At 34.1% G+C, this 13,078-nt stretch overlaps 1 protein-coding gene across 5 annotated transcripts in view; it reads left to right on the top strand.

The window, feature by feature from the left end:
* CDH12 (cadherin 12) overlaps positions 1–12,368 on the top strand; it is a 678,773-nt gene extending 666,405 nt beyond the window's left edge. For all 5 annotated transcript variants that reach the window (XM_082837421.1, XM_082837422.1, XM_082837420.1 and 2 more), the window contains 4 exons: positions 220–341; positions 3,914–4,031; positions 8,080–8,331; positions 11,231–12,368. In XM_082837421.1, the coding sequence (XP_082693547.1) occupies positions 220–341; positions 3,914–4,031; positions 8,080–8,331; positions 11,231–11,730 (992 nt within the window). In that variant the 3' untranslated portion in view covers positions 11,731–12,368. The remainder of the gene's footprint in view (positions 1–219; positions 342–3,913; positions 4,032–8,079; positions 8,332–11,230) is intronic.
* Positions 12,369–13,078: the final 710 nt, after the last annotated feature.

Raw genomic sequence — 13,078 nt, forward strand, 5'->3', positions numbered from 1 at the left:
AGGTCCTTGTTGGTTATCTGTTTTAAATATAGCATTGCCTGCTTGTATATCCATCTTTTCATCATTTATATTTGGCACAGTGCCTCAGCTTCCCGTAAAGAAAAGGTCATTTGGATTCCATATGAATGCTGATTTTTAAAAATGTTATTGCTGTTTACTATAAGAGCAATAACTGATCAGATTTTGTAATCATCTTTTCTGCTTTTATGTTTTTAACAGGTAACCCATTATTAACCAGCAGAGTCAACATATTAATTAATGTCCTAGATGTCAATGAATTTCCTCCAGAAATATCTGTGCCATATGAGACAGCTGTGTGTGAAAATGCCAAACCAGGACAGGTATCTTATCAATATTGTTAATTAAGAGTGTATAACCACCCACTATATGCATGTGTTCTAGGTTATATGACCTTGCATGAATATACACACTTGGATCTTATGTCTTCATAAAAGAAACCATAAAAGATAGTAAATTCTTTTGAATTGATGGTATATTTTGGATGTGGAATTAATACCACAGGGGATAAAGTGATGATGGCCTAGTGAATATTCTTTGTATAACTAAAAGTTCTAGGATTGAAGATTCTGCTGTTTTCCATTTGTATACTGTGGAATTTCTAAAGACCTTGTGACTATAAATCCAGGAAGCAAGAAACTTTAGACTACATTCTTCTATAGTATTTCTTGCTTTGCTCACATGCTTTTATGAAAGGTGCATAAAAATTCTTAAGCCCTTGAAAAATGGAAAGCTTTCTCTGGTGGCCTTGAGTAGAGCATCTGGGTTATTCAAAATATCTGAATTACATTTTCTTATTAAGTATTGCTATGGAGGGAGGTTCTAGTGGGGAGAGGATATGAGGAAGGATCATATAGTTGATAAACGTTATCGTCAAAATCCTAGAGTTTATGTGGATCATGGTGGGTAGCTAGCTTTTTTCTACACTATTATAAATGAATGAGTGAATATATAATATGATATGATATAATATAATGTAATATAACATAATGTAATATAATAGGAACCAGGCATGAGCAAATGCTAACAGTGTGATATGAAACAAGAATATAATTAATCCAATATTGTATACCTAGGTTCCAAAAGAAAAATACATCAGTATGCTTTGCTTTGCTGTCTATTTCAATTACCTTTAAATAGCATAACTACTCATTTAAGTAAATTTGAAGTTTTAATTCTTACTTGAAGAAATATCTCAATATTTAAAATGGTATCTTTATTGAAAAAGTTCCTTTTATAATATCTAGTATTTGTTTCAATTTGAATGTTTTCTACTGCTTCATGGAATATTTGTCCCATAGTTCTAACCCTGTGATGTTCACTAGCCTTATAGGTATTAAATTAATATTAAATAAAAGTTAAAGTATATGTTCTCATTCACACATGCCCCATTTCAAGTGCTCAGTAGCTGTATGAGATGAGTGGCTACCGTCTTTATCAGTATAGATGTAGAGTATTTCCATCAGTACAGAAACTTCTAGTGGACTGTGCTTCTCTATTACTGCTTTTGATAATTTGGGGAAAGTATTAACTTTATTACAGTATGACTTAGTCATATTTTACCAAGTGATAAATTTGAATCATTAATTTTGAATAGACACAGAAATACATTTTTTAAAAGTTTTAATGCTTTATCACTTTAAATGCATCCAGAATTTACATGGGGTAAACCCAGTGCCTGATTTATTGTCTGAAATAGTAGATGCTACATAAATAAATAACCTGAAGTGGTTATTTGCAGAGTTATAAGAGGTTTACCAAAATTCTACAACTTAGCTATTCTCCACTTTTCAGAGCCTTCTACTGCCACCCCAAAAATCCAATCCGTTATTTTTAGGTAATTTAGGAACATTAATGATTTCACAGCAATCAGAATTTTGTAATGCACTGAGTGAAAGCTTTTTGGAAATAGAACTCTATTTAATGCTTCTATGTTTCTCCAGTAAATTAAAGAGTTTAAAAAATTAGGAATAGTAGAAGTTATTAGAGATAACTTGATTTTCTTATATTTAGACAAAGTGGTAAGGAATCTGTGGGGACATTGGAAGCTCTTTTTTTGGGCATTCTGCATCTTATTTACATACAAAACATAACCCTGAAATGTCTGAAATGTAGTATAGGAGCATTTTCTGCTTTTGACCCCAGCCATCCCGACCCTTGTCTAGAAACTATGCATAGGAACTATCTATCTCTTCTGAACTATAATTGAATATGCATGCATATATATATGTACGTATGGCTTATTTATTTATCTATCTATCTATCTATTTGTGTGTCTATCTTCAAAAGAAGTAAGAGAAAAGAAAGATGATGCTATATAAATCAATAGTGATTTATATGATGAACCAATGAAGTATGGGAGTTCTTTTACTTAGGGCAATAACTCTCAAGTGTCAATTACAGATAAGTACCAGTTTATACCAAAAATTTCATCTCCGTATGCTGTTTTAAAGGATGTTTCTTCACTGTAAAGTTATGTTCTTGATAAGTTTTGATGTTAATTTAGTAAATAATTGTGCTAGTTGATAGCAAAGGCAAAACCAACAGAACTTCACAAATTAATTCCCAAAAATTTAAAGAAATTTTAGGGGTGAGATAGAGTAATCTGAGCACATGTGAAGGTAAGTTGAAGTTTTACAGGGTCTGTATGGTAATTATTTGACTAAATTGCCATATTTAGCCTTTGGTGTTGAATCCATGACAATTCTAAAGACTAAATAGATCCTGTGTGACTGATTTACACTAAAATAGGGAACTGAATTTCTCATTAGAGGACTCATTGTCAAAATACAAACTACTAGTACTGAACTAGACACTCGAAGCCCCAGTGTATACATTTGTGTGTTCCTGTGTGTTTCTGTGTGTGCCTACGAGCACACACAGCTATATGGGAAGGTAGATCATAGTCATAAGACTGGGTTTCAACCATGGAATAAAAACAAAAAGGGGTAAATAACTGACATGTTTAATGGCATCAATCTAAGAGTACAGGATGCAGGCTTTGCCCTCTGGGAGCAAAATGTCATACTTGAAATCTAAGGTCTTCCTCTGGCAAATTCAAACTTAGTCTAAGAGTGTGGCCACCTGAGCAGCACACTGCTTTTATCCTCTTTGGCACACACTTCCTGAAATTCTTCCTGATGCAAAACCATTGGATATGTTAATAAATAAATACCTCAAAGCCATTCTGATTTGCTTAAATATATAGTGAATTATCAGTTTCATAGTTTGGCCCTTGGAAGTTAACCTCCAAATTCTTAAGGGCATCTCACTGAAGTATCAGAATTTTAACTACTTAGATTACACACTTATGGGAACAATTTAGGAAAAAATTTGAAACAAGGTTAGTCATACTTACTTCTTAAGAAAAAAAATTCTATGAAAACACAATTTGTATCTTATCCACTGGGGGAAAAGAAACATAACAACAAAAACAGATCTACATCCTGTGTATCTCTTTCTCATCATTTTACTTAGTTATGAAAATAAAACTCATTCTCACAAACATAATGATACTAAAATTTTGCTTTGCAAGGACTTTTAAATAATCAGGTTAGAAAGCATTTATTTCATGTAATTTAAAATGCAAGCAAGTACATTTTAATTTTATTTTGCTTATTAGTGAGAATTTTCAATGGCATTAACCTTTTTAGTTATGTAGATATCGATTTGGAATTAGCCCATACCCTATCTTGTACCTGCTATTATTAAACTGTAAATATTTAGCTACTTGTTTATAAAAAATATTTGTAAATAATTGGCCTACTGATATGAATTCGAAAAATATCATTTCTGTTTACTTGCATGTTTCATTAAATAAACTTATTAGCCTGGTGTGTAGAGTTCCCTTTGAAACTGATGACTGATTTCAAGTCTCATCTCAACTTTGTTTCAGATAATTCAGATAGTCAGCGCTGCAGACCGAGATCTTTCACCTGCTGGGCAGCAATTCTCCTTTAAATTATCACCTGAAGCTGCCATCAAACCAAATTTTACAGTTCGTGACTTCAGAAGTAAGTTTAACCACATAAAAATTTACCTTTTATCATGCAACTTTGTAAAAGGACACAAAGGTAGAAATCCATGCTCTTCCTAAAAGCACTCAAGCTCATAAAATATAGAAATGCATATATAAGAAATACAAAATTTTATGGCTAGCAGTAAACTAAATGTTAACCTATATAGACTATATCTAATGAGGCAAATTACTTCCATTTATAATGTGGACATTCCCTTAATGAGTCAAACAAACAATAGGCTATCTGGGAAATTGAATACTTTTCATGTTTTAAATATATCATTTGTTCTACATACACTGTTTGTACATACAAGTAACTGTTTTATTTGAATAACACATGGTATGGCACAGGTCAAGAATACAGGCTTTGTAATGAGAATGATATAGGTTTTCACTCCCACTGCATTACTACTTAATGGCAGATTATCGATATATTAAATTATACTAAAGAATTTCAACCTCATAGTTAAAATAAATTAACCTCATGGTTCATTTATTAAATACAATAATGTATGCAAATCCTTTAACACAATGCCTAAAACCTATTACCTTTAAGGTAATTTTAGCTACCACCTCTGCCATCATAATTACACTCACATTTCTGCCACCACTGCCATCACTATCACTAATACTAATATTATCACGTCTGCTGCTACTAAAATCTACAAAAATATAAAGGACACTGGATTAGATATAATAAGGCTAAGTACTGATCAGTTGTTCTGACTTTATTTGTTCTGTGACTTTAGATATTTTATCTCTTCTAAGTTTCTGTAGACATAATATCGGGAATAAAAACTCCTGAGTTCATAATATTGGGTAGAAAAAAGCTAATTCTTGCTAGATTCTATGCTTATGGAACAAATGAGCAAGTGATAAGATGGATGATATAATGATGATGATTGATAGGAATCAAAGGATGCTTTGAGAAAGTTAAAGTTAGTTTTCTTCAAATACTTGGGGGAAGGAAATTAGAGTCACAGAAGGAAATTCAATAAGATTTGCGTCATCAAATAACGTAATGTGAGGAACGGCTGGGAATGAAATAAGGTCCCAATTATGAAAGGCCTAATAGGTAGGGATACTACATGTTTTATCATGGAAACTGGAGTATGTTTGAGAATAGCAGTGGACAGTGTTTGTCATTTTAATTAGAGCAGCACATCTAAAACAGGGCTGTCCAAGTCAAACTGAACCATAGGTCAACCTGTCTATAAGTCATTTAAAAAGTGTATAACTTAAATCCAATGACCTGAGAAGTCTTTGAAAGGTTTACACAAGAGTTTAACATATTCAGATTTGCACTTTACCAAGTTAGTCTGGATGCAGTGTGGAAAAGACAATAGAAGGATACAAGACTATTTCTGATACTATTGTAGAAAATGGATGAGAGAGTCTTGGATTAGGATAATCCAATGGATTAAGGTAATGGCTGTGAGGATAGAGGTGAGTGGTTGGAGATAGAATACATAGAGCTTCATTCTAGATCTCTTAGATTCCATATATAAATATGATGAAGAAGAAAACTAATAAGACTTCTAGATCATTGGCTTGGGTAACTAAGTAGATGGTCACATCATTCAGGAACAAAAGTATTGACTATTTTCCACCATTTTATCTTTGCTGGAGAATCTATATAAGATTAATCATAATAATATGAATCAGATCATCTTGCCTCAAAGTATAGTATTTTTTCATGATCTGAACATGTATTTGCCACTCATGCCATTTACCATATCCCCTGTTTTATCTTGATATATTTTAAGTGTAACTGTAAGTTTTTTTGTTTAAATGGATAGACATTTTTTTTCACCTTTCTTTTATTTGTGAGAACATTTAAGTTCTATTCTTTCAGCAAATTTCAGTTATAATGTACAGTGTTATCAATTACAGTAACCATGCTATATGTCAGATCCTCAGACTTTATTCATCTTATAGCTGATAGTTTGTATCCTTTTACCAACCTCTCCCTATTTCTCCCACCCCCAGCCCCTGGCAACCATTTTTCTACTTTCTATTTCTATGAGTTCTGCTTTTTTTTTTTTCTTACATTCTGCATATAAGTGTTACCATGCAGTATTTGTCTTTGTCTGGTCTATTTCACTAGCATAATACCCTCCAGGTTCATCCATGTAGTCACAAATGGCAGGGTTTCCTTCTTTCTTATGGCTGAATAATATTCCATTGTGTGTATATACAATATATATCGCATTTTCTTTATCTGTCTATTGATGGAAACCATTTTATGGGTGAAAATGAGGTTTAATATGTCTTTTTTCTTCCCACCATGGACAGCATAATGAATTCTATATGGTCACATATCAATAATAATACTGGGTTAAAAATAAATCTTTAAAAAAGGGGAGACTGCCTTTTGACATAACATGTTCAAGAATATCAAACCCCTAGCTCCCTAAGTGCAAATACACCAGAGGCTCTGACTTCCTATTTCTATTAATCACTTTCACCCAGGTTTCAGGCTTTAATCCTTGACGGTTCCTTTCCCCAGACTCAAGTATACAACCATCAATGGCTGAAGATTTCAATATTGATTCAACTAGTCCCCATTTTTCTATTTCTACTGTCAACCCAAGTGCCTGACACCACTGACTCTTACTGGGAATATTATAATAGACATTTGGCAGGTTTATATTTTGTTTCTCAATTTAAAAATATCCTCTGTGTAATGAAAAATAGATATTCCCCTGCCAAATTCTATCTTATCACATAAAGTTTTCTCAGTTTTGTGCTTCCTACTGAAATGGGTATAGAGAAGGTGCCTAATTTTTCATTGTTGAAATTATAATCTACAAATAGAATGAATGGAATATTATTGATATAGTAACATTTTTCTGATATACTTGTATTTTAATGAGTACTATATCTTTCTAAAATTATTTTACCTGATTTCAAAGTAGGTATCATGTATGGCTACAATGGACTAAATGTTAGTACATTTCCAGAAAACAGCAAAATGTTTCTGGGAGTGACTTCAATAAACTCAAAAAATGAAGTAATGTTATGAATAAAACAAAAATTCCACTTTTATGTACAGAAATAAAAGAAGATGGGGCTTCCCTGGTGGCGCAGGTCCCCGATGCAGGGGACACGGGTTCGTGCCCTGGTCCAGGAAGATCCCACATGCCGCGGAGCGGCTGGGCCCGTGAGCCATGGCCGCTGAGCCTGCGTGTCCGGAGCCTGTGCTCCACAACGGGAGAGGCCACAACAGTGAGAGGCCCGCGTACCGCAAAAAAAAAAAAAAAAGAAGAAGAACAAGTGCATGCAAAACAACACTTTCAATAGAAATATTAGTGGAACTAATATAAAATTTTAAATTCTTATTGCCTTGGATTATTCCAAGTAAATATTGTATCGTTGATTATATCAAAATTAAAATGATTTAATTTTGTGATTATATTAAAGTGATGATTATTATAATTCATGATATTTAAAAATTTTAATGAATCGATGTTTTTCACACATTTTATTTTCCTTTCCATGTTTCTTATGCTGTTTTGCAAAAGTGAAAAAAATATATATATACTCATATATATGTATTATAGATATGGATTAGGGAAAATAAAAAATCAAGCTTTATCTGAAATATTATATTGATATTTGTCAATTTTAAAGAACAGGTTCTTAGGTAAGATGTTATACTGATTCATCCTTTGTAATCTTGGTTCTTCTAATCATGTAAGGAAACATCCACTGAAGTATTTTTTCTCTGTGAGATTTTGATGTCAGAAAAAAATAGTCTGTCAACACAACATACTCTTGTCTTGTAAACCATTTTCTATTCTTTCTGAATAGAAAATTTAATTCGTACACCAGACAAGATTAATGTTTCTTCTTTTCCTAAGGATTGCTTTGAATACATTTGATTACATTTTGGCAGCTTTCATAATGATAAAAGAAAGAATTAAAATATGGATGTTTTTTACTGATTCAAGAAGAGCTTCCTACTGTTTAACAGATACCAACTTGAAGATTTCAAGTGATACTCATGGTAACCATCTTATCATAAATGTCATGTTTTGTAGACAACACAGCTGGCATTGAAACCCGAAGAAATGGATACAGCCGCAGGCAGCAAGAGTTGTATTTCCTCCCGGTTGTAATAGAAGACAGCAGTTATCCTGTCCAGAGCAGCACAAACACAATGACTATTCGAGTTTGTAGATGTGACTCTGATGGTACCATCCTGTCTTGTAACGTGGAAGCAATTTTTCTTCCTGTAGGACTTAGCACCGGGGCTTTGATTGCAATCCTACTGTGCATTGTTATACTCTTAGGTTGGTTTCAATATTAATCACATATTCTCCCTCTCTCTCTCTCTACCCCTCCCTTATTTGTGTATCTCACTCCTTATTTTACCATGTAAATCAGTTTTTTCTTCATTGAGATGCTACATCTGGATAGAAGGAAGACTATCTATACTGAATTATATAATTATTATTAAAGTTAATTATATTATGAGTATTAATTTTCTATTTTATTCCATATGGAAGTATACCAATAGAAATAAATCAATAACATCATCAAAAATATAAAAGTATGTTCAAGCCCTAGAGAATTTTCAAGTAATAACAATTTGTGACACTTGCTGCGATGAACTTTTCTATGGCAAATATCTCATTTGCAGCAACGGTTTTAAATTCATTTTTTACAGCCTAGTAATTATTGCTGCCTAATAAAGTGTTGTATAACCTTTAAAATTATACTAGATGAACAGTAGTTGTCAAATAACAGTTTGATAAAGAAAGAAAGAAAGAAAGGCGAAAGAACAAGAAAGAAGTAGAAGGTAAAAGCACCTCCAAATTTTTTTCTGTCTAAAGTGCTGGCCAGACACAATTCTTATTCCACTTTTCTCAGATCTCCTCACATCAAAAACTCTAACCATTCCCACTAGAACAGAACAGAACACAGTGAAATATCAAGAAGTGCAGCAAAGGGAAAGGATTGAAGTAAATGTATTCTGTAACATCTCTGTGAGAATAAAAACCTACTTTAGGGGCTTCCCTCTTCCATCAACTCTGTCCAGCTGACTATATTTCATTTATTCATTCGCTGCCAGATTCACAAAAGCAAAGAGAGATTTTCTATTTTTCTAAGCATTCCTTTAAATTAAAATTGCAACAGAAGTACAGTTCGGCACTGTGGGATCAGCTTCTATATTCATGTTTATTATTTAACCAAAATATTCTGACAAATGTACATACCTACCTTTATCTCTAGGCTAGAAAATAGAATTTTAAAAACGTACCAGGGTGTAAAGCATGGTACAAGGCATTATATACTAATTTGTGAAGAACATTCTCTGAGTCAGAAGCTCATTCTGGTTTGGAGGGTAAAGTTCTAGTCCAATTTGCATGATGCAGATATTAATTCCATGCAAATAACCTTGATGTGTAGAACAAAGTATTCTTTATGTCCTTAAAATTTAGAATTATAAATTATATCTGACATCTGTTTGTGCTGATGATATAAACCCCTTTAAAAGGGAAGATGCAAAATAATGTTCTCACACTGAAGCTGATCAAAATCAATTAGGTGTTTAACTTCAAAACAAGCGTTTCTTTTTCATACTCTTGTCTAGGGGCTGTCTGAGTCCCAGAGGATTTCCATATCCACCTAGGCATGATTTGGTACATTCTGGATGCTCGTCTTTGTCCTCTTTGGCCCTCTTACAGAGTGACAATTCATGTTGCTTAGGTTAGCATTATCACATACTGTCATCTGCCACTCCTTCATCCAGATATTTACCAAGTGTCCACCCTGCTCCTAGCTGTGAATTGCTAGTACACAGCTGGGAATGTTGACACTCTTAGTCTTGCCGTGGGGTCTGCTTACAAGGCCATCTATTCTTTGATCTCCTTAGCCAGTCTCGTACTCCTTTAGATCTTCCAGCAGATTCTTAGCCATTTTTATGTCTTTTTTTAGGGTGAGAATCTTGTGGTGCTTAGGAACTTCTATTTGGCCCTCAAGCACATCTAACTAGTCTCTTTCTCAGCCATAGATACTCTAAAGCCATTTTATAAATATGCAGGGTTTCTCTGTGAGGTTTACAGTCTCTCACACAATCTCTGGGTGAACAAACAATAGTGCTCTTAGTTCTGAGATTTGCCTAAAGCCTGGAAGGAGTGCAGAGTGCTAAACATCTCTGCAAGGCCCGTTGTACAGAAGCTCTACCTATATCTCCTCTGTCTTCCTCCTTAATTTTGGAAGAAGAGGGAATAAATGGGCTTTTGTCATCATGCAGTCTCCTACTTTCTAATCCTATGACAAGAGTCTTCCTTCCAGACTCTGTTATGGTAAACCAAACACTTTGGCTTTCAATCTATTGCCACCACTATGGAGGAGAGGGGAGTATTATGCCAGGCAAAGTTGAGCACTGACTTCATGGTGTGAATCTGTGCTTATTTACTCCCAGAAAAAAATAAACACTATTGATGTAATGATGGCTGTGAGTTAATGGGGAACAAAGCTATTCAATAATGAGGGTCTATAAATTAAGTATTTCAAAATATTATCTTGCTTCAAGAAGGTAACCTGAATACTAGACATTTGGTTTGGAAACTATCTCAGTATGGTAGGAAACATAAATGTAAATAATTTGTGGTCTTAGTTGACATAATTTGAAAAGCTAAGGCCCTTATATTCTATATTCTTTCTCTCTCTCTTTCTTGTTTATTGCATTTAAAAGTGATTGTCACGTGATTTGTGTTTATTGCATTATAAATACAGTAATGTTAACAACTGAGAAATATAGGTATGGATAATATCTAAGTGTTAGCTATGGGCAAACAATATTCAAGTTTTATTATTTCAATACTATACAGTTCTCTGTATGATTGAAACAAACATTCTTTTCTTTCTTTTTAAATTTTGTAACTCACACTTTTTACCTGACACTGAGATATTTAAATACAATACATGTTAAATATAAGGCTACAATGGTTTGATTTTGTGAATAACTTTGCTGTGGTTACATATTAGCTACAATTCCAGAATGAAATTAAATTTAAACAATGAAAAAAAGTCAACATAGATATGATCCTTATAGATTACAGTATGTTTACTTTGAAAGTAATAGGATACCATTAAAAACACTCAGCCAGCCCTGATCAATTTTATTTTTTATGGAGAGATGGGCTGACATATTCTCATATTGCAATCTTTGTCTTGTTCTAGCCATAGTTGTGCTGTATGTAGCTCTGCGAAGGCAGAAGAAGAAAGACACCCTGATGACCTCTAAAGAAGACATCAGAGACAATGTTATCCATTATGATGATGAAGGAGGCGGGGAGGAAGACACCCAGGCTTTCGACATTGGTGCTCTGAGAAACCCAAAGGTGATTGAAGATAACAAAATTCGCAGGGATATAAAACCAGACTCTCTCTGTTTGCCTCGTCAGAGACCACCAGTGGAAGATAATGCAGACATAAGGGATTTCATTAATCAAAGGCTACAGGAAAATGATATGGACCCCACCGCCCCACCATACGACTCATTGGCGACATATGCCTATGAAGGCAATGGATCAGTAGCCGACTCTCTTAGCTCCATAGAATCTCTGACCATGGAAGCAGACCAGGACTACACCTATCTAACAGACTGGGGACCGCACTTTAAAGTCTTGGCAGACATGTTTGGTGAAGAAGAGAGTTATAAAACTGATAAAGTCACTTAAGGGAGAAGCAAAGGCTAAAACACAACCAACAAAAGAAATTTAAGAGAAAGGAACATAAATAGAAATCATGCTTCTACACACACACCACACACACACACACACAAACACACATACCGGGCTTTCTAGGACAAGATTCCTTTGATTATTTGGTTTCTAGCAAGTTGCTATATATCATATTGTCAGTTTCGGTTTATTCTGCCAACACAAGGTAATTCCTAAAATGTGTACTTGCTTGGTTTTGTTTTGTTATTTTGGAAACACACTGAGACAAGCTCAGGCCTATTAAATACAATTTACTGACGTGACAACCTAGAACGAAGATAGCTATGTGGCATCATGGTGGAAGAGTGTTAGATTTTTCTTAATTCCACTAAAGTGCCTATTGAGACTCTCATCATTTAAAGTCATGTAGAGTACACTCTGCTGTGATGGCATTGCGGGATTCAGACACAGAGGACATAAAACAAAGACACTGTCTTTATGTCAAGGAGCAATAGCAACACGCAGACTTCTCATTCCTTTTAAGGAAAAAAGAAGAATACTTTCTGGACTCCATCTTCTTATAATTAAAATGCTCTTTTTTTTCTTTTTTAAACTGTATGCCAAAACACATTTGTTTTTCCTACCCTCTGAGAAAAGTGAAATAAATGTGATAATATCAAATTCAATATGTAAGTCCCAAATTTTAAAAGCAATGTTTGATCTTAATATTGGTTCCTATTAAAGGTGTTCATGAAAATATTCATTGTTTTCCAAAGAAATAAAATTTTTAAAAAGAAAATTTAAAAAAATCCTCTTTATAAAGAGAGGCCTCAGGGCTGAAACTCCACATTAAAATAAATATTAGTTTGGTTTTAATATTGTGCCAGGGTGTGGAAGGGTGGAAGGTTGGTTTTAACAAATTACCAGATCATTGCAGTCTTCAGTCATAGATAAAATTTAAGTTGTGTTTTGTTTGTTTGTTTGTTTTTGCGGTACGCGGGACTCTCACTGTTGTGGCCTCTCCCGTTGCGGAGCACAGGCTCTGGACGCGCAAGCTCAGCGGCCGTGGCTCACGGGCCCAGCCGTTCCGCGGCATGTGGGATCCTCCCGGACCGGGGCACGAACCCGTGTCCCCTGCACCGGCAGGCGGACTCTCAACCACTGCGCCACCAGGGAGCCCTAAGTTGTGTTTTTATGAAACTTTTTTTTTGGGAAAACAAATGTCATTGATTTAAACAGGGGAAGAGAAATTGATAAACAGCTTCTCAGAGTTTCTTACAGTCTAGTGATTCTTTCATGAACAAAGAAAATAAAATATTTATCAAATAATACAGAATGGATTTATAGCATGTCTAAAAATATTTAT

This window comes from Leucopleurus acutus (genome assembly GCF_964270905.1).
Source record: "Leucopleurus acutus genome assembly, chromosome: 3".
Taxonomy (NCBI): domain Eukaryota; kingdom Metazoa; phylum Chordata; class Mammalia; order Artiodactyla; family Delphinidae; genus Leucopleurus; species Leucopleurus acutus.